Source organism: Oenanthe melanoleuca, chromosome 1A, assembly GCF_029582105.1.
Source record: "Oenanthe melanoleuca isolate GR-GAL-2019-014 chromosome 1A, OMel1.0, whole genome shotgun sequence".
NCBI lineage: Eukaryota > Metazoa > Chordata > Aves > Passeriformes > Muscicapidae > Oenanthe > Oenanthe melanoleuca.
Window position 1 is genome coordinate 47,238,306 of NC_079334.1, and position 23,378 is coordinate 47,261,683.

The following is a 23,378-nucleotide window of genomic DNA, read 5'->3' on the forward strand; positions in this document are numbered from 1 at the left end:
TTTTGGACAAGGTTCTGTATGCAATATTATACAGAAACTCCTATCCAAAAGTACAGGAATAAAACAAACTTCCTGGATAGGAAACAAACATCATAGGTAAGAACCACTCTCCAAAATGGAAACAGGTAAGCAGGGGGCACCTCTGGGACCAGCCTTATTCAAGTTCTTCATCAATAACCTGGAAAAAGGATAGAGAAGGGGCAGAGACAGCTACTTCATGTGGAAGCTGGCACATAATTCTTCACTTACAGGTGAACAACCTCCTTTTACTGCTATATAAACCCCTGGTAAACCCCCATCTCAAGTACTGCATAAAGTCTTCATCTAAAAAGTGCATAATTGGCTAGCTAAAAGAATGAAAAGGAGTAAGTACTATATGAGGAAACACTAACAGGAAGACTTGATTTTGGATGTGTGGGGAGGGAAACATTCTAATATTCACAAAATCACAAAGGTAGATAAGATTAATACAAATCTGTTGTTCACCATCCACAACACTAACACAAATAGGCACTTAAAAAATTTAGAAGTGAATTTCTTTCAGAGAGAGAAAACATTTTTATTCCATTATTTTATTCCATGTGCTAGATGCAGCTGCCCAGATTGATTTTCAATATACTATTATTCTCTGTAAGGTAAACACTAGACTCCTAGCTATGATGAGCTAGATGTGTTTACTAGAAAGCCCTGCAAAGCAAACACTCATCTACGTTCAGTATGAAGTAATCTGTTGCCAATTTAGGTGAGCGATGTATCTGGATATGCTGTCTATTTTCCCCAAAGCACATAAAATCTAAACATTCAGCTACTCAGGAGCTTAACTTCAGTACAGAAAAATCCAATAAAAATTAAGGCAAGTACCATTTCTACTTTTTAAAGGCTAGAGAATGTAAGAACAGTTGTTCCTCCCTCAGGCTAGAAGGCCATAGATCTAAAATACCCAAAAGTCTGGGTCTGTGTTAGTATTACTGTGTTACACTTCTCCTTTGCAGTTAAAACACAAAGAGGTGCCCAAATGGCTAGTGAGAACTGTGTGCCAGAACTTCAGCTATTTACATTCAATATATATTGGATGATAAATGAGCTTCCTCATTTAGGTGAGTAACATGGATCAACCTCACTATACAAACAGGACCATCCCAGAGCACAGAGCTCAGAATTGTGTCCAGACAGATTCTGAATATCTCATGTGAGGAAGACTCTCTAGGCAACCTGTCCCAGTGCTCAGTCACTGCACAATAAAGAAGTTCTTCCTAATATAGAGGTCGCACTTCTTGTGCATCGGGTTCTGCCCATTGCCTCTTCTACTACTGCTTGGCACCACTCAGCACAGCCTGAGCTCCATTCCTTGGCACCCTCCCTTCAGATACTGATAGACATGATGAGGTCCCCTTTCAGTCACCTCTTCTGGAGGCTGAAAAATTCCCTCAGTTTGTCCTCATAAGAAATACTCCAGTCACCCTATTTCTATTAAGCATAACTGTTTTGAAGACGAGACCAGTCATTCTAACCAGAACTTTAGCCTGAACAACTGCTATCTTCTATTTTTGATGCCTGGTTCAACTATTCCTCTAATCCAAAAAATAGCTCTTGCTCTCCATGCCAATGAATCAAGAGAAACAACCAGTTTCTCTGAAGGCTTTTTTCCAATATCTGCTGCAGCAGCCCCTTGCAGTGCTCCTCACAATTCTATATAATGCTCACTGATTTAAGGACACATACAAAATGAAAAATCACTAAACTTATACAGCTTCTCATGTAATCTAGTGTCAGTAGAGTAGATTTTACCTTACAAGCTGCAGCAGTTTCCACTCTTGGCACTTCTAATTATTAAATTTAATTCATTCAGATACAAGGACACACTTATCCACCATCCCTCTTCTGTGAACCACTCCACAACCTAATACCTCAAGGATACAAATTGGTTTCTTCATACAATTTCTTTTATAATAGAGAATAAAGCCTCAATTTTTCAGATGGAAAACTAATGCAAGGATTTTTTTTTCCTCCAAAAATAGAAATCAAGTAGTATGAAACATAATATTCGGCAGTGGTCTTTTAAGTTGCCATTCAACGGTCTATCCACTACATTATCTTCCCATTCTAAAATATGCTTGTCTCTTCTAAGAGGGAAAAAAAAAAAAAAAAAAAAGGCACTCAAGATGTCAAGGTGTCTGATAGTGGACAAATTAAGAGGGGCATCACAAAAGTACAGTACATATGAAACGTGATCCTACTCTTTTGCCCATGTCAGTCATTTCAGTCTGTCAGGAGCTGTAACACAAAGCAGATCTTTTTCAAAAGACTGTCCATCAGAGGTGAAACACCTAGTATCTGCAGTCTTTCCTGAGACATAAATAAAAATATTCTTCCATTCTTAACAAACCAAAAACATTCTTCAACATATGTGATGCAGTGATGAGATTTTTAACTAAGCATCTGGTTAAGGAATTACATAAATTTTGTTCAACTGTACACCTTGAACTAAAATATAAGAAAAGACAGCAAAAACTAGCAGTTAAGTGTGTTCTCTGGTAATTTATGGCTAGATAAAAATAAACACAAAGAAACTTTAACAGAAAGACATTCCAACAAGATATTCAAATTAGTTTTTACATTTTTAAAAACATGCAAACTAGCAAAATATGTCCTACCAATTCTAGCATATGAGGCTAAAAACCCACTTACCCGAGCATCCTGTCTCCAAAAGCAGCCAATAAGGGATGCCTTGAAATAAGGACTAGAACAAAACAAGCTTATAATGATACTTCCCAGAAATACTCTCCCAACCTCCAGCAATTTTCAGCTTGTACCCCTTCTGAGCCAGAAACTGTCATTTTGTATGTAGCAGCCCTCAGCTGACATGTCTGTTGGGAACCTGCCCCCTTGCTTTTTGAATCTTTATGTAACTTCAGCATCCACAGCATTCTACAGCACAACTACACATTTTGTGTAGAATCACCAACTTTGTTGTCTGATCCATTCTCATTTTAAAGTATGAAACTTCCCACAATCAATTAGAAGAGACACATGAACAGAAAAAGTGCTTTTTAGGATGAAAGAGAATACCATCATTTTTCTGGTTCTTGTTTATGAATAATTTTATGCTCACTGAGGCTTTTTTCCCCCAACTTTATCTGACAAATTCTGAAATTGGAATGACTACTTTTTTCCAGTACTTTAATGTCATCTTCAACTTGTTCACAATGGATAAGCAACATTGAATCCATTCACACAGGATAAGAGGGTGCATGGCAGTCACTGAAAACACTATCACGTCTTCTCCCCATACGAATCTCTGATTCAGCACTCACGGAGCTGCAACACAGCATACCCTAACTGGACCAAAATACATAGTGTAATCATCTGAAATATTCTCAAGCACAGCTGTAAAAATGTCTTAAAGATTTGAACAGATAAAGCATATGATGAAATAAAACTATTCTCTCTCTTAAACACTCTGTGACATCTTCTGGGGATCAAGATGTCAGTCACAGCAGGATTGCCCCAATTTCTTATTTAGATGGAACACTGTTTGGCCAAGTTATAGAAAAAACTGCGGGCTAGATCTAGAAAAGTAATCTTCCTAATATCTTCCAGTGGAGCAGTAAGTCTTAGATCTCCAGAAAATAAAGACTGCATTAGTAGCTCATGACTTATGTGTCATCTGGGGTTTTGCTAGAATACCTGTGGCAGAGTGCCAAGTTGTAAAAATTTAACTATCAACTTAACAACTATGTAACCAAGCCAGCCATTGTATTGGTTTTATAACAGAGATATGGGAATATGTTTCCCTAGAAGATATTTGGTATATACAACCAAAAAACACAGGAGAACTTTTTCTTCTACCTCCTTCAGATTTTAAAATATTTGGTTTATTTGATCTATATGAATAAAGTACCTGAAAAACACTACTTCAGTCCTCTGTGTCTCTAAAATTCCACATTATTTTTCCAGATCAGTTTTGTAATGGGTGTATGCTGCCTGGCAGCAAGTGCAGCGACAATAGAGCAAACTGCTAATTAGCTAAAACTCATCCAACTACCTGCATGTGCATCACAAAAAACATACAAAATGATACCAGCATTGCTAAAGACTACAATTAGCTCTGCCAAGCCAAAAGGAAGAAAAATCCATCAATTCTGAACAAGAGAAGGACTACTCAGAACAGCAGTGATCAAACTGGAGAGGCATTTTCCAACCTCCATTGCCTTTGGAAAAGATAGAAGGTGAAACTGGAAAGTCACCATGAGGCACAGGAAAAGAGGAGTCTTTCTCACATGCAAAGCAATTTAGAGTAGAAATGGTAAAAGCCTTCACAGTCAATATTATGAGAAGCTGGTAGTGCCAGTGGTTTGGTATTGTTGACATAGCCCTGTGGATAGTATTGGCAACCTCAGGAATTAAAAGTGCTTTTCATTGTGCTATCGCAGCAATTGTTAAAAACTCTGCTGCCTTCAGCAGAAGCTGGGAAAGATAGGTAAAGTATAAAAGCCACAACTTTGTCCTTTCCCTAAACATAACAGAGGTAAAATAACAAGTTAGCTGTAAATTAATCATAGATGACCACAGGAAACAAGCTTTTTCTTGCTCAGAAAGCTTTCGAAAAGATGGAGCTGGGTAGTAATCCAGGACTTGAGGAAGAAACCTGTGGAGCATAATTGAGGGCTGGAAGGGTGGGAATGGAGTGGGGAGAAGTATAAAAATTATGTATACAAAGACACAAGGAAAAGCTGTCAAAAGTAAAAAAAAAAAAAGTATTTTCAGAAGGGAGGGAAAGGTACATTTCTACATTTATTACATATTTTAACTTGAGTTCTCATCAATAGACAGCAGAGTCCTCTTGAGGATTCACAAAGCAGACTTCCCAGATAAGGTTCTAAAATTTAAAAAGATTACTTATTAGGCTATACAATATAAATTGTATGCTTCTAGTATACTGATGGCCTCACATCTGCCAGACCCATGAAACAACCGCACCAGAGAAACACAACCATGATTTGTACGTTTTACAAAACCAAGTACATGTCCCAGGTACACCTCATCTGATCAAGTATAAATATCTATTTTCACTAACTCTCTTTAGTTTCCTATAGAAAACTACTTAGTATGAATGGAAATGTCCCAGGAATCAGAGGTAGCTTTTCTGGAGCAGAGTCAATACAGAATTTAGGAAAATCATCAATGCCAACTGGACTAGAAGCAGAAGCTGGGATACCCCAAAGTACCACATATGGGCCACTAAAGGAGAAAACCTAAAGTTGTGTGCCTTGTATGTATGTATGTGAGGTACTTAATGGTACCAGCTATGCAAGCCAGGTACCCTATGTCCCTTTATTTTCAATGGAGAACTAATCAGCCCAGTCAAACAAACACTATTCAGTTAACCACCATCAGAACTATTTACTCATGGCTCCACTGACTGTAATAGGATATTAAATATTGTGCATACATATGGACACCGAAATTTAAGTGTCTTGAACCCCATTCATACCTCTACCCATACTTTCAAGAGCCAGCTACCCAAGTTACTTCGCTCAAAACCAGTGAAGCTCACAAACCTGCATCTAAAACAGGTTATTCCTTCTAGCCACTTACTTCACCCCACCAACTATAAAAGGAAGTGGATATGTGGTCAAATGAGTCATAGCCCTTTCATAATAAAGCAAACTGCAAACAGAGAGACTGCTAAAAGAAGTGGTTATAATATCCACATAGTGTTCATGAATACTTCAGGGAAAACCACAGTTTCTTGCTCTGCCTGTGGAAGGCTTGTTCTTCAGTCTGAAACTAGGGTAAGAATCTGTGATCCCATGCTTTACCAGAATTATCTGATGCAAAAATACATGCCCATTTTCCACCACATCCAAGACAAACTTCAGAAGATATAACCTCTAGGAATGTTCTTAAAACAGGTATGAAAGCTGAGGAATGTCTTTCAAGGAAAAGCAATGTCAATGAATTTGCTCCCCAACTAATATGGAATTTTTTGCTGAAGAGAATATCATCTGATGTTAAAATTCAAGACTCATAAAATTTCATAGTCATACCTAAGGGATCATGAGGATACTATATATGCATTTAATTATAACATCCATTAGCTCAATGACTTTTATTGGATTATTCACCACAAGAAGTTAACCCACTTATTCTGCCTTCCTCAAGCACACCACCCCAGCTTTCTGGGTTTTTCAGAAGGTTTTCTTTAAATGGTGTGGGGGAGGTTTTGGTTAGATATCGTGGGCTCTCTTGGCCTCAGCTAACAGCAAAATTTTTAACAGTTTCAACATTAACCATAAATATACCTCAGAGCTGGGAAATTTGTTTTGGAAACAACAACAAAAAAACCCCGAACAACCAGCCCCAAACCCCTCCAAAATTACTAAGACCTTTATACACACCCAGATATTGTCAGAGCTGCTAAAACATTTCTGCAATCCGTTAAAAGCCACAAAAATACTTCATCATTTTTTAATACAGTGCAAGTTAGGCTTCTACATAGATTGAGGCCCCCAAATCTATCATCATGTTTAAATTCTTACATTTAATGGGCAATTTCTGTTCAGCAAGTTGCTTTTAAATACGTCACTTCTAAGGTAAGTATTATATGATTACATGCAGGTACACACTGTTGAAGCTCTGTTTTCCATAATTTTACACCTTACTTTGTGCTATAAGAGAACAAAAACACAATGCCCAGGAAAGCTTTAACTTATATATCATTTATACATACCAGTACATGTTCCCTAAGCCTACTTGACAGCTTCTGGTTTACATGCTCAAGGATTATACAGGTGTTTTAAATCAATTGTTCCTTTTCTTGAGTAGGAGTAGGTGCACAACCAGACTGCAAACTGCTGTCTTCCTGAGATTTTTCCTTCCTGCCCAAATTTCCATCTCTATTCCTATCTTGGTATATCCCCTCTGAGGCCAAAGCAATGCTTATACAAATGAAGACAATGCAGCTGGGGAAAAAACCAGAACTTACTGCATCCATCAGCTTTACACCTCCCATGCCACTTTCACATACCTGACTCAGAATTTTCAGCTCTGCACTTCACCTCTAATGACAGTCTACATTTGGAATAAAAAGAAAATTTACAAAGTGGACTGCATTCAGTGGCTTCCTTTTCTCATCCTCAAAGATCTTCACAACACAAGAAGAGAGGATGTGCTGCAGGTTGTGCAGTAGAAGACAGAAAAGGCAGTGCTGTAGTTTGGAGAGGGGAAAGGAAAGGAAGAGAGGTGGTTTGAAATGTCACTGCAAGATGGATCAAGACCAATCTCTCACCACAGAGAGGCAGGAGACCAAGAACAGACAGAACTGTGCTGTCTCTGCATGTCACCTACAGGCTGAAACACAATGGCATCACACATCTGACTAGAAGAAAATAACTTCTCTGAATGATAATGCTACACCAAAAACTTGTATTCAGATGAAAACAGGGTTGCTAATGGTCCTTTTGTAAGTGGCCATTTCCTAGGATGTAATCTCTTGTAAGAGATAGAGTCTTTGCTTTTCAAGGCTATGTTCTCATTTTCTGCTACTTGCAGTAGTTTTCAGATAAGAATCTTTCCAACTGATCTAAATCAGACTATATAATTGATATGATTAATCCATAATTTAGCATTTCACTATATTGACCAGAATGGCAGTTCTACTATGAATATTCTTGCAGATCAATAGATTGTGAATACACCAAGACAGGCATAAAATATCCCACAATGTCACCACAATGTATCACGGAATTTCTCTCAGTTTATATATATATTTTTTAATATTGATAGTTTTTCCATGTAGTGCAACTTTTTTGTACTGTTACATGACACACAGCAATCCAGAGTGATCCTCTGGGTAGGCACACATTCTCAATGCAATTTTGTAGCAACATCTTTACTCACTTTAGTGGAGTCGAGATTCCACTCTATCAATATCTGCTATATGTATAGCTTTACAGACAGCAGAAGGCACTGTCTTTGAGAGGAAAATAACATTTATGCTTTTGATCACTGGTCAAGTAAAACCAAACCCAAAATTTTACTGAATAATTTCAACAGACTTCATGTTTGATATAAAGGCTTTTCATAGGCTTTGTTAAATCTACACTGAAGTTAAAGTGTGTGACAAGCCAACCCTCTCTGCACAGCAGGCTGATGTTCAATATTTCAACAAAAAGACTGTCAAAATGGATTATTTTTTGCTATTATATAATCATTATTGGTAGACATTAGGCAGATGGAAGTCATTCAGAGATGTTTTAAAACACACACATATGTTTTCTCTCAATTCTAGTCCAAGTTGCACCAACACAATTTCAGGGACTTCAGTGCAATCATGTTGAGCAGGTATGAAAAAGGACCAGAACCACTCCCCTGTCATTTTTCCCTGCCATCCTTACCACCATGAAAGGACCAGTAATTTGTTGGAAAGAAGGGATGGGTTCATCAGATGCTGTGCTTTATCCAAGGAAGCTCAGAATAACGAGATTATCAGCTTTGTTCCTAAATGTAACACACTGTAGAACAGTCTAGGCTTTTTCACTGAAATTCCCTGGTGAATGTAAAAAAAGGGAGAGAAATACTTCCTTTTCTACAGTGCTTCTAAAAAGAGCAGAAAAAGTCTTTATTTTCCAGTGATGTTATTGATAGTGTATCAAGACACAAGAACAGTATTAAAGATCAAGAAAACCTAGTCTACTGTCCTGTGTCACACACCTTCTGCTTATAGCATAAAACTTATACATTAACACATTACTAATACAAATAGTGTTCTCACAGCTTTTTTTTCTGCACCATTTTTGCGATCAGGATTCTGAGAACTAAAAAAAAAAAAAAAAAAAAAAAAAAAAAAAAAAAAAAAAAAAAAAAAAAAATTAAAAAACAGGACAAAACTAGAACCCCCAAAAACCCTAACATAAGAATGTACTGAAAACAATATGTTTTTGTTATAACTTGAAGTTTAGAGTGACTCAAAAGATATTCATCTGAATGATTACGGTCACCCAAAAAGTAAGCAAGATGATCCAATTCATAATTCTGTATCTCCAGATTAGAAGCAGAAAATAAAAGCTATTCATACTAACCCTTCAAATTAATTATTTAAGTATCATAAACTTATTTTTAAAAATAATATTTTCTTTGCATAGAGGTTTTCTTTTTATTTTCCTGTACAAGAGATAAAATTAATCAACAATAAAATGTTTATATTGGTAAGGAAAATAACATAAAAGGAAAATAATGACTGAAGGCAAATTAAAAAGAAAAGCATTAATTTTAAAATATTATTTTTTAATGCTAAAATTCAGTTCTTATTTTTGCTAGGGAGAAACACAGTTTACATCCTAGCATCTCTTCACTTTTAAAAACAAAGTGGAGAGCTAGCCCTCCTACCTTTCACAATGAGAACACCAAATTGCATGAGTGGCTTATACTTCACTGCCTAACAGTGCAATATTGAAGTGCTACTTGATTACAGGCTACTTGTTGGATATTTTAAAACTGAAAATTAAGGTAATATTAATACAAATATACTAAAGAATTTAGTATAAATCATTTTGGTCAAAGCCTGGGCTTTAAAGTATTTAAGCTTGCTTCTATTAATTCTTTCTTCATATTCATTTATGCCATGGTTGTATCGTTGTTTTAAAAGACAGTGATGTTATAAATATGCACTGAGTAAGGTTTGCTTTTTTAAAGGAAAGCTGAATTTCCACAACACTGCAGATTTTAAGACACACAAGGACAATTAGGCACACAGTTGGAACAAGGTTTCAGATAGGAACTAGTGCCTGTTTGGAAGTAAACAAGATAATAAAAAACAAAATAACCTAAATTTCAGAGAAACTAGTGCCCCTCCCTTCGGGAGTCATCGCCTTCAGGAACGATCCCAACCATTACGGGCACCGCCGCGGTTTTACTGCCCTGAACTTCGCATGGGGCTACGAGCCCGAGCAGCTGCAGCCTGACTCTGACCTGCGGCTGCCGGACGGGTACCCAGGGCTGGCTCGCCGCGGGAAGCCCCAGACAGGCTGGACACGCCAGGTGCGGGATGCACCGGGAGAGGGAGAGCCGCAGGGCTGCCAGAGATCTGCCAGAGCAGGGGCGAGGAGCCGCGGCCCAGGCGAGGCGCAGACCGCCCGGGAAGACGAGCCTTGCAGCCTTGCCTGGGGCGGTGTGGAGCGGGAGAGGAGCCCAGCCTGGCCCAGGGGAGCGAGCCTGCCTCGACACCGCTTTGACCATCGGCTGGCACCGCACCGCATCCCTCCGCCTCCCTCCAGCCGCCTCACCCACCCGCAGAGAGGACGCGCCGGCAGGGAGCGGGTTCTGCTCCGCTTTTGAGGATATTTTAAGCGGGAGCCAGATCCTGCCCCTGGGGCGCGGGCCCCGGGAGCCGAGACGCCTCCACACACCCGGTGCTCGGGACGGGGACTTGGGGCGGGGGAAAGGACGGTGCCTCTGCGCCGAAAACGCCTCACGAGAGGCAGCCGAAAGCCAAGCGCCTTGGGGCCTGGCAAAGGGTTAAAGAGCAACATTTCCCCCGCCCCGGTCTGACAGGTCCCGCCGCCCCAGCCGCTGTCAGCACCTCAGCCCTCCCGGAAAGCGGGGCGCAGCCCCCTGGCCGTGCGAAGCAGCGGGAGAAAGGGGGTGTGGGTGCGGGAGAGGCGAGACGGGAGCGGAGCCCCTCCGTGCCCCTCACGGCGCCGCACGCCGCTCCCCGCGCCGGAGCAGCGGGAAGGAACAATGGGGGCGAGAACCCGCGGCCCCCGCTGAGGGAGGAGGGAGAGCCGCAGGGACCGACCCCGCGCCTCTCTCTGCTCTCGGCCGGGGCGGGACGGGGCTCGGCGGCGGCTCCCACAGCGAACCCCGTCCCGCCCCGGGGGAGAAGGAGGGCGGAGGGACGGAGCGGCGGAGGCAGGTCTCCGGGCTCCGCTCCGTCCCGAGCCCATGGGGGAGCCCTCCTCGCCGCCGCTGGGTCGCACCCCCTCTCCCGCCAGGCCGATTACCGCTGCCGTGGCCGCCGAGTCCTCCCGCCCTCCGGAGCCGGGCTCGCCGCTCGCTCCCTCCGTCGCCATCTTCCCGCTGTATGGGCTCCGGCGCGGAGCGCGGTGCGGAGCCGAGTGGCGGAGCCGCCGCCAGGCGCTTAACCCGCTCCCCGCCGGCAGCGATCCCGCCGGCAGCGGGGGCGCTTAACCCCTGCGGCGCCGCGCAGCCGGGGCTGCCGAGCCGAGCCGAGCCGAGCCGAGCCGCCCCCCGCGCCGGCAGAGCCGAGCGACTCCCGCCGCCGGGCGCTCGGGCTTCCCCTCCCACCCGCTCCCCGTCTCCATACGGCGGCCCGGAGACGGGCGGAGGGGGAGCGGGACTCGCCGCGGGCGGCCGGCGCGCAATGGTGGCGGAGGGGAGTGTCCCCGCTACCGCGCTACCCGGGCCCCACGCACGCATCGCTCTCCTCCCTACCCACCCCCGTGCTTTAGCAGCAGGAGAAGGAAAGGAAAGGTTGTGGATGGGACGAAAAAATAGCGAGTTGAAGTGGGTTGGGTTACCTGATACGTGAGACCATTAAACCAACTGAAGTCTTTGAGGGAAGGGCAGCTGTGCCTCTTCTTGCTGGGGGTGCTGACTATAGGAGTCACCTCTCCCTCCCCTGTGGAGTGGTTTGGGGGAACATTCTGCTGCCAGCCATTGCTTGACTGGCTTATTTTCAAGGCATGTTTTCAGAGCCTGTGTGAGGGTGGACACTCAGTCAGGCCCAGTGTTCTGGCACCTCTCCGACCCGATACCGGAGCCCATCCTGACCTGGGGCTGCCCTTGGCCATTCAACGTGGGTCCTGAAGCCAAATCCTGTTCAGGATTCCTTCCAGAGGAAGGTTTTGGCAGCTGAGATGAACCCACTACCACAAAGGCTCAGTGTTCTCCACCCAGGAGCACTCCGCACTGCCCCTCTCCAGGGGACGTTCCTCTCCATCAAGCTTCATCCCTGGCAATGGGGACCTGCACAAAACCAAATCTAAACGTACTGCTTTGTGGAACCAAGTTCTCTATTATAAGCTGAATTTGCAACACTGTTTACTCTGCAGCCACGTAGAACTTCCACCAACAGCAGGCTTGAGCCTTGCCAGGCTTCTGCTTCTACAGGGCTGCCTCAAATCTGCTGAACTAAATCCCTTGACACCAGGACCAGAAATGGGCCGATGCCTTGATCAAAGGCAGCAAATATTCTTCTTAGCATGCTGTTCTTAAAGATGGAAGTAAACCTATACATGAACTGTTTCCCCTTTAACATTACCAGAAGAGGAATTGTGATTAGTAGAATAAACTCCAATTGTAAGGTAAACGCAAACTGAAAAGAGCAAGAAGCAGGCATTGTATAGAATCCATTACAGGGCACATAAAATCCAGTTAAACAGATGTTTTCTGGTTTGGGTTTGTTTTTTCTTTCTCCTGAAAAAATGAGCTTTCCTCCTACTTAAGTTTTACATTTTTTATAACTATAATGTGTGCTCACATCCCTTCTACCACTGAAGCTAAGAAACTACATTGATGACACATAGCCTAAAACAACTTGTTTTTCTCAGTCCTCAGCACTCGAATACCATTTAACTTGTTTAGAAGAAATTGTTGCTTGCCTTCTTTATTGACAGCAAAGCAACATACATTACTCATAATTATTATTTATATACATTTGGAAGAGTATTTGGTGCTTTGCCTTCAAGAAACACAACATAAGTGATTTGTTTCCTATGAACTCTGTCATACTCCTCTCTAAAATGGATTAAAATACTGAAATTTTTAAAATTGCTGGAGATATCTTTTCTCTTACTGATTCCTATCTACCACTATCATTGCCAGTATTTTCCTATGGTATTAGAATCATCTGCTGTCCCTCACAGTTGGTTATGTGTCTCTCTGAGTTGGTGCAAAGCGTGAACACGATATATTGTGTAAATACGGTTTTTAAACAACATATATGTCAGGGCAATGATGCAGCAAAGACTGCACCATTTATCTCTTGCTCTGCTGGGATCATAAACTGGTTTAGCTGATATTTTATCAATTACCAAGTGTACATTTATCAAAATAACAATGAATATTATATTAGTCATAGCTTGCCATTTCAGACTTGAGAACTGATCTCTCTTTCCTCATCTGAAGATAAATTTAGAATGATTTCTGAGAGAGATGGGAGTGCTCAATCTCAGCCAACAAAAAATTAATAGAATAGAGGGACCAGCAACACTTCAGTTAAAAGCCTACCTCCAGATAACAAATATCCAGCATATCATCCGAGTGCTGGAAGTAGTTTGACCTGCTGTTACAGTCAAAAAGATGACAGACATGCTTTTGAAGGAAGAGTGATCTGTATTTCTTCTTTATGTCATGAAACGAATCGTCACAACATTTTGAAAATATTCCTGGTGTTTGTAATTGTATGAGATTACACTGCATGTTTGTGTTTCTTCACTCTTTCCCCTAACGGCAGCAACAGGCTTATGGTTGGCATGAGAGCACTAAAATCCAAATTAGATATTGCCACTCGCTACTGGGAGTAGATTCTGGTGCTGCACAGCAACCACTGCGTCATCAGTGATGGTGGTATGGTCCAAATGTCTTTGGGGTTTTGCTGCATGAAGAACACCTTCACACTGGGGATCATCTTCAAAGTAGAAGATGTTTTTTTCCTTGATTGTTACTACTGCATCACTGGACAAGGCCTTAGTTACTCTCTGGTTATTTGTCTTATGCTGCTGACATCCTCTCTCAGCTCTGGCTCTAAACCCACAGTAATACAGATCTGAATCCGAAGCATTATGAATGACTTCAAAGTGAGGGGCAGCATGACTTCGTGACTGCTGTCATAGTGCACAGTCGTTTCTATGCCTTCATTATACAGGGCCAAACAGCTCTTTAATGCATGTCTAAGTCAGAGCCCTTCTAAATTCTAAATAAATTGCTTTTGCTTTTACAGATAATTTTATCACTACAGTAAAGCAAAGTTGCTTCTCTCAGAGGAAGGTGCTCACTGCTTTACTATTAGCATGTAGCTGGAAAACTGAATGCAACTAACTATTTTTCTGCTGTTTCAGTTTTATTTGGTCTGAATAACATAAAGAAAAGCCCAAGCCTAGGAGCAGGCCTTAAGTGTATTTCTTTCCTATGATTAGACAGCTGGCACAAAGCAGTGGAATGTGTCCACACCTTATAGGATGCAGCTGCTGGACTGAATGGTGCTTATTCCCTCCATTAGCACACAACTGCAGTGACAGAAAATGCCTCCCTTGGTTTTATATGGACAGAGAAGTAAATTGTATATCTCAATTGTACAATATATTGTGGCTTTCCTGCCTTGCAACTAACCATTTGCATGGGAAAACAAACAAACAAGTGTAAAATAGTATTTTATTTGCCTTTAAAAACAAGCAAACAAAAAGCCTGTGTCTGAATTTAAAGTAAGGAGGAGATGTTGAAGTCCCTAAATAAATTTTTGCAGAATATTAGATTTCTGAGAAAAATAATTAATCACTGTGTCATTAAAATCTTTCCAAAGGTCATCCCAGTGACAACTTAAGACATTTCTTCCATCACCCTCATCTAGGACTAGGACTGACTCATCAAGCCAAGCCAAACAACACAATTACCTCTTCAGGAAACTTTGATTTTGGAGACCTATATGCAATACAGAGCACACTGGTAATTCTGAACCATTGACTTGGGTTTTGTGAAGAAGGAGTTGTTTACTCTGGAAGATAGCACTCCACTGGCCATGTGAAATTCAATTGCAAAAGAGAAAATATTCTCGAGGGCATGTTGGCTACTTCTGGGGATCTTAAAGTAATATTAAAAACAAAGGTGAAAAGAAGGCAAAGTCAAAGCATTGAAAACAAAATAGAATCTCCAGTCAGCATTCAAAGAAGAAATGCTTTAATTGACCATGCAGAAGGAGCACAATGAATAAAGAAAGTGCTGAAGTGGTTGATTTGTGAGCATAAATTCAACAGTATTGAATATTACTATAAGCTAGTGATGTGATTCACATGACTGGAGTGTTGAAAACTGTCTATAATCTGCTTTAGAAAGGGGCAAGTGCACAAAAAAAGGGAAAAAACTATCAAAATAGAATGTTCTGTGTGTCAGCGTTCTTGACATCTCAGGAAAGGTTATTTGAATGTTTATGTGCTGTTTTTTAATGTTTAAAACATAAAATGAAGTATTTGTTCCCTACTGCAAACCTCACATCATACTAAAGAACAAAATGGCAATATCTTCAAATATCTTTTACAAAGAAAGAGACAGCTGCTATCACTGAGGTTTTGCTTTGAGTGACATCATTTTGCCAATACTGTAACATCCTGTAAATGTATAAAAATTATGGGTGACAATTCAAAAAGTTAGCCTTTAGCAGGAGGATTCTAAATAAGACATCTTTTTAACACAAGGAGAAGCTTGCTCCAACTGGAATCTAAAATTTGGGTGTTTGCTCTGCCTAAGTTTGAGAAATCTGAGCCCAGAATGGAATCTGGAAACTAAAAATGGGTACAGCTTATGAATTTGAAACATTTATTTTAGACAAGACTTGAAGTCTGTGTTATGCAAAAAGATCATACACCAATCTTCTTGAAGTTGAAATACATAAGCTTTCTTATGAGGAATAAAAAACCTGATAACTCTGCTGTCAAGACAAAAAAAGGAGTGTGTAGAGCTTCTAAATGGCAGAAAGGTATAGAACAGTTAAAATTATCAAACTGAAAATGTATAAAATACTCAGAAAAGGTAAAATCTGTATCCTTTTTCTCTCTTTCATTCATCTTCTCTTACTGGTGAGTACCAGTAAGGAATATGAAGTAAATCCAGAAAAGTTTTCTAACTGAAGCAATAAAGGTGCAGGAATCAAGAATTCTCAGAACCAGTTTCCCTAAGCAGGCATGATGTACTTCTACAGGCATCAGCACATCCAAGCAAAAACCCACATTCTTTTCCTGGACATGAGAGAATTGCTTGCCACTGTGATCATATTGGCTGTAGTGGCAGGAGGCAGGAGAATTCATGCTGTAACTGCCAGACATGGAAGAGTCTGTTCCTTTACTGGCAGGATTTATGCAGCAATCTGCAGTGCAGGGAAGTGCACTACCTAATTTTGGAATTTAACTCTTTGCCCACAAATCACCATACCATGAAATTGATTTTTTTCAGTGACTATTAAATCCCTTTATTGCAGAATTTTTTCTCTTTTTAAATTTTTTTCTCTACTTTTTTTTTTTTTTTAAATAATCAATTGATTGCTAAGCCTACTGTTATAGCTTTTACTCATTTTCATTACACAAAAGGTTAATTTTGAAATTGCCTTATGCTGCTGACATCCTATGAACAAAATTGGATCACTAAATGCCCCCCTGTAGAGATGAAGCTGTACCACTGCAAAATGGACCACTGTATCCTTGAAAAGACTCACCTGGAATTGGAAGAGGCTGTCCTCCCTGCCAAACCCTACTGTTGTTCTGAGATCTCACTGTGAATGCAGCACCGTGTAGAGGATTTCAGCATATGAAACAGCTTCAAGACGACTTTTACTCTTAATTGTAGAAATAAAACCACAAGGGAGGTTAATCAACTCATTGCCAAGAAGGATGGGTCTCAGGAAGGTGGTAACTACCTTAGCACTTAGATAGAACATCTATATAGGGGCTTGGTAATGAAATGTTTTTCGCATTGAAATGCTCCACTAGGGAAAAATTCCCTTGCTAATGAAGCACTCCACTAGGGAAAAATTCCCTTGCTAATGAAATAAAACTGCTTCAATAGGTTTTTAGCTCCATCACTGAACTGTAGAACCACAGCCCAGGAGAACTGTCTCCTGTGCTGATGACACAGGACGGAAATTATTGTACTGAGGAGTTAACTCCCACCTGGAAAACAAGCTTTTGCTAGAATAAAGAAACAAATTTGTTTGCCTGTAGCAAAGTGATGCAATTACTCGCTGATGTATCCTCAATCTTTGCAATGTAACTTTATTTATACTCTCAAAGTTTTAAAAAAAATCTTATGGAAAGACAAGAGATATATCTCTCTCTCCCTCTGTGTGTGTGTGTGTGTGTGTGTGTGTGTGATTGTGTTCCATAAACTGAACAAATGTGATTGTATTGCCAAGATTCAGTGATCTGAACTAAAGGTAGGCAACTCATGTGCAACTCATGCCTGTGTTTCAAGCTTATGGGTAACAGAAGACCTGATGAATGTTTTAATTGGGGAAAAAAAATCAGTAAGACAGACTGACTGTGAAATCATAAGTAAAAAAGACAAAATTAAAATTCATGTGGCACCCTAAATGTGTGCAAAATTAACTTATTTACATGTAAATAAGTGAAGGCAGACAGAGGAAAAGCAATGAGCAGGAGAGAGATAACCCTGACTAGTATTTCCTGTCAAGCACAAGCATCTTTCAATGTGCAACTGCACTGAAATCTTAAAGTCAGGGATTTGGGATTCAGCCTTTGCTCTAATGTTGAAATTCTAGATATCCGTAATTTTGTCTTCCATTAGAATTTTGCACAGCATGTCCCTCAATATTGAGATGTCACTCAGATTGTGTGGGATTGATCCCCAGTGTGTTGTTTGCCTACCTTACCGGGAGTTAAGCAGGAAAGAAATTTATAAAATGAGTATGAACTAGCTTTGTTGCAAAAATAAAGAGTTTTTAGGCTTCTGAGCTTCATCAGCTCCCAAGTTTCATCAATAGATGATGGGGACTCTCTTGCCTTCTGTGCCTTGACAATTTCCTCTGAGATTTCAAGACTGAGCATGAATTCAAAGCCAAAGCTGTACAGAAGATCTATTGCAGCCAGAAATCTGTATGATTATGACCTTACAAAATATCTTGGGAGGCTGAATAATCTTGCTCCAGGACAAAGGCAGGAAAAAAAAAAGAAAGTCAGTGGATTTGGAATGAGGAATATTTACATAATATTTGATCTTTGTTATTTTAAAACAGCTACAAAATATGATTCATAGAAACCTAGGATTGGATTGCCAATCAGTTAATCTAACATCTTCCAGATTCTAGAACACATATTATACTGTCCTGTGAATAAAATTATCACTTTACCATCAGAATTTTGCTCCACTTTTTTCCTATTCAAATAATGCTGAATGTGTTAGGATTAAACTATATAAATTCTGCCAAATTTATGAAGACATTAAATATGTCCTGATGCTATTGATTTTTTCTTTCAGGGCTCTCAAATAACCACAATATTTTTCTGAGTCTGATTATATTTGGGCTGTTATTTTAATGCAAAAACAAAGATAAAGGGAAGATCAGTGACTTGGTAAGGGCCATAGAAGAGTTTGGAAGCTGTAGCTGAGAAGGGAAATCTTGGAACATTGGTTTCCAGTCTTCTTCTCTTATTGAAGTGAATATCTGAGTAAATATTTACATTTAATGAAATGAGATTTAGATGTCCCTGTGCCAAGATAAAGAGATTGAACTGGAACTGGTACTTTAAAAAATTGCACTGTCAAAAAAGAATGCTTTTACAGCTGAGGAAGTCTTCATTTCAGTGAAGTTTGTGCTACCCTATACTGTAGATATCCTTGAGATACAACAATATTTGTGTAAAAACACAACATAAATCCTTTTTAAAATGTAATGGATAGTTTGTCCAAAAAACATTTGATTGTGAAAAACATCAGCACAACATCCTGTCACAGATGGAAAACTATTCCAATTAGAAGTAAAAATGAACCTACAGAAACACTTCTTCTAAAATTAAACTGTCATTGGCAGATAACAAGAGGATATTGGTAGTATTTCTGAAGGTAAAAAGGTATCCCAGAGTATGGAAAAAAAGAGCACGTGCATTTAGCTTCTATTTATTCTTTGAAAAGGCTTTTCAGAAACATGACCTCTTAAGGGAGTTTTGTTTTGCAGAGATGACTCTAGAAACAACCAGAACAGAGCAGCAGCCTAGAACAGGGCTGCTCCTCGCTCATGGCAGTGTGAAAGGATTGCTCCCCTCTCCCTATTTGAGGCCCCTTAGGAAGCCTACAGGATGCTGGTTGCTAGGCAACACCCAAAGCTGTGGTGTATATAGCATTAGGTATTAATTATTGTCACGGGCCTTTTCCATGGTAGATCCTGAAAATATGCAATTAGACACGTCATAGGATAAGTAATTTCTCATTCTGATGGACAAGCATTATTAATCTGCAGAAAATTCAGGATCTGATAAATTGTTCAAAGGTGACTGACTGTGCCAACTCTAATATTTGCTTTTGGTTGTGATGCTGTTTTGTAATTGCAGCAAAGGGATTTGAACAGCAATATGGTTACAGTAAGTTGTTTGAAGGTTCTGAACTAGAATATAATATTAATTCATTTATTTCCCTAATTAAAGTGCCTAGCTTTTAACTGATCTTTACTAGCACTTTATTTTGAGTAGTTCAGGTCAGTAGTTGAGCAGAAAAAGAAAGCCTTAGAACATAAAAGCAGTAAAATAAAATATTTAATAGCAGCTGTATGTAGCAACAGAGAAATAGAAACAAACAACTCAAGAAATTAAATCTTGTGAGAGAGGCAGGTTTTAGTCTCTGTCTACCATGAGATGAATTTCTGTATATCATTGGTGATGCTGGATTGTATTTTTGGGAAAAGAGAGCTGCTCTTCCTTCTCTAGCATTGCCTATCTAGCTAGTCATCACAAACATAATTTATTCGTGGTACACTCCACTTTTAAGGGGATGGATCCTGAGAATGGGTATACCCCATGAAATTAAACAGGGTTGCCTAGAAATTACTCTAGTTACTGCAAAGAAAAATGGAAGTCACACTAAGGCAAGTCATTACTGAAGGTGAAAACGTAAACAGCAGCATATTGGAAATTCCTGTGCTGTGACAGTGACAAACTGTAACCAGTGTCCAAGAAAATAAATTACAGTCTCAGGACATGAACTAAGTAATAAGAAAATTAGAGAAAGAAATTATTGAACTTTTATCAATTAGTGCAAGTAAAAAGACTGCTAGTTTTTTTTCCAGTTGAAGAAAGAAAATGAGACTGTGGGTGGAGAGGCTCAAAGAAACATTAATAAGAGGTTGTGTGACTGAAAATCTTTGTACAGACAAGGATGCCTTCTCCCACATCTTGGATACACTGATATTTGTGCAGAAGGAGCATGAAATGTAACAAAGGGGAACAGAAACACTTTGACTTATGTGACCTGTAGATGCAGCACATGTCACAGGATAAAAACTCCCACTCTGTTTCCTGAGCTGTGTCCTTTTAGATGGATATGTGACAGAAAACTGACATGAATATTGAAGTTGGAAAATTTGCTATGGGATGCTTCAGAAATTGGAACTCTAGTCAGACTGGTGTGCTGCTTCAAATGCCCATAGATCATGCTAGCCAGCAAACTTATCAGGTAGGCAACAAAAATGATGAAATTGGAAAATTACTGAACCTGTTTTCTGGTGAAGAAAACTGGACATTCAGTTTCAGTCAAATGAGGGCAGAAGACATGAAAATTTCACAGCTACCTCCATAACTGTTCTCAGCTCCAAAACATTACTGCCCACTTGTTGAGGCCACTGCCTGTTTTTCTTTTCACTGCTTCCAACTGGAAAGGTATGAGGAGAAGTAATTTCATTCACAATGTTGATAGATACATAACTGAGATGAAATTACTATCCTTTGGCCATTCACAGTGATAAATGTTCTTCTTTGAAACATATTTTTTAATTTCAATATTTTTTGAACCCTGTTTTTCAAGCATTGCATCTTACTAATAGTATGTATACTTTTTAATGAAGTGCTACGGTAGGGAAATCTGTTATTTTTAAAATGAAAAGATTGTTCTAGAAAGACATACTGAAGGCAGAGAAATGAAGAAATTAAAATAGTGTTCCTAAAAGAGAAAACTAGCATACTGTAATTTTATAATGAATGTGAATCCATATGTTGCTAACATCCTATTGTTCAAACAGATTTAGGATTCTTTTTTTTTTTTCATCAGAGATTTTCTTTTGGTAGCCTTTCCAAGGCAGGTGGAATTGCTGTCACTACCAAGTTCTGAGGAGACAAGATGTACTGCATGATAGCAAACACAAATTTCAAGTGGGGTCAGGATATGTGCCTGTACTAGGGCCCAACCAGTGCAATTTGTTTATATGATAGAGTTCACACTGCAACCTACAAATAAGTGTGACTCACATCCTCTCTTATTTGGAATACTGATTTTTGAGTATAAGTTGCAATCTTATGAATCTTCATAAAAACCTCCTCCCCTTTCCTGAAATGTGTTTGATCAATGAGCTTGCTTTTTCTCTCGCTCTTCTGATTTGAAATATTAGATATATGAGCATGGTATTTAAATGTATTGATTTTCTCTATCTTTCTTACATTTTAGTGTATTACTTTGAATTACTTTGCACCATTTCTAGTCATTTGATACAGTGAAATCGGCCAGAAGTTATTTCTTTCCTGTTGTATATGTTGTTTACTTCCTTCATTTTTTGTTAGAGATAGCTTGTATTTGTTTTATGATTCTTTAATTGTAACTTTTCATTATTCAGCTATTGTATTTAGTTACATATTCTAACTAAAATCGTCATCTCATTTCCACTTCAGTATCTGTGATATCATTATGCTTAATACAGTTGTCTTCAGCAATGTTTTCTCTCAGACCCAGATCTGTAAAGAAACTTCCTGCCTGATTGCCCAGCAGGCCAGAAGCTGACTTTGGAGGTGCCCAATTCCAGCAGCAAAATCACCTTGGGTTAGGAATTTACACTTATGAGCTTGGTTATTTTGTGAAAGGGAGAGCAGAGGCAGGGCTTTTTAAGATTTGCTGCCTCAGTCCCATTTTGTTGAAATGAAGTTCAGAGAACCTGAACACATACTTTTCTAAATGTAGAGAGATATCACCTTGTTTTGTATCCTTGAAGTTTGTCAGAGTTGTTGTAATAAAATCTTGTATTCAGTGGAGACCAGACTCTTGGGTGTTGTACAAAATAAACAACCAAAAGAATGAACTGCTAATGCATGCCAGCTGTATGCCTGCTGACCCTGACCTGCAATTTGCTTAAACCCAGAACATTATTTTTCAGTGACCTATCAGAAAACAAAGCAAAACAAAAACAAAACAGAAACTTTAGTGAAGGTTAAACTGTTTAACAAAAAGAAACATTCTTGCATAGCAATAGCACAACAGGAAAGATATCATTTGTTCCAAGAGCTGAGAGGATGCAAATGATAATTCCTACCTGCCCTGAAAATCCTGAAATAAATATTTTTCTTCTCATCAAAAATGATGCTTTGAGATGAGGCCTTGTACAGTCCTTAAGTGTGTTTCTAATGGATGTGTCTTTAATGAAACAGCCAGGAACATTGGTGGCAGGGGTAGAGACGGGCTCAGGTTCAAAATTAAATAACCTTCTGTGAGATTTCAAGTTTATTTCAGGTTTATATTAACTGAAGTGATAGAATCATGACATTCAGTAGCTGTACCTCAATTTCTGTGCCTGAAAACTCATTAGCCTCCCCCCCACCCTCCCCATTCATGGTACTGAAAAACAGAGCACAGTGCCCATTGAGAAGTTCACTCACATTCATATTTACCCACCATCATTACAAAACTTTACATTTTTCTAGCTGTCTTCCATTGACATGGAAGCATTTTCTACTTGCTCTAATTTCCTTTGCAAAGGCTTAACTCAAGATAATGTAAAATTCCAATACTTTTATTGAAAACATGATTTAAAAGTGGAGGAAGTCACACCTAATTAAATATACTGTCTGAACAACATCCGTGTTTTCATACTCAGTCACAGCTAAGCTACATCAGTGCGTTTTGAATTATTCGTACTGGAAGAACTAAATAATTTCTGGGAAAAGTTTTGTTTTCATTTGCTAGCTGTCCCATTCAGTGACAAATTCTTCTTGAATTCCCTCCTTGTTTGGAAACAGAGGCCTCCTTCATTATATACACTCATAATCCAAGATCCAAGAGAACAAAAAAATCATTATAGTGCCTACTGAATGCTAAAAAGACAGATTGGTGTAGACAATTGTGAAGTGTTTGCAGTACATAGAATTAGAAAAGCTCATTTGTCTGATTTACAGCTGCCTACTTAAAAGGTAGATCAGAACAAGAGATCAGTACTGTGCTACACAAGTGTTAGGGTAAATAATACCCAGGACCTCAAATAAAGACAAACAGCAATAATGGATTTTCTGAAGACTTTCTTAGCCTTATTTTTTTCTCCTTCTTTTTGAGCCTCTGGTTTAGTTTTTAGGATCCTAGACTTGTGTTTCTGTAAAACCAGCAAGCTGACTTTTCAACTTCTGTATCACCTACATTTTTGTTTCTGAGTGCTGTACTGAAATTGTCTT

At 39.6% G+C, this 23,378-nt stretch overlaps 1 protein-coding gene across 2 annotated transcripts in view; it reads right to left on the reverse strand.

Moving 5' to 3' along the window:
* The window catches only part of CTTNBP2 (cortactin binding protein 2), a 71,810-nt gene extending 60,532 nt beyond the window's left edge, over positions 1 to 11,278 (reverse strand). For both annotated transcript variants that reach the window (XM_056481844.1, XM_056481845.1), the window contains exon 1: positions 11,004 to 11,278. In XM_056481844.1, coding sequence (XP_056337819.1) covers positions 11,004 to 11,072 — 69 coding nt within the window. In that variant the 5' untranslated portion in view covers positions 11,073 to 11,278. The remainder of the gene's footprint in view (positions 1 to 11,003) is intronic.
* Between the last annotated feature and the right edge of the window lie 12,100 nt (positions 11,279 to 23,378).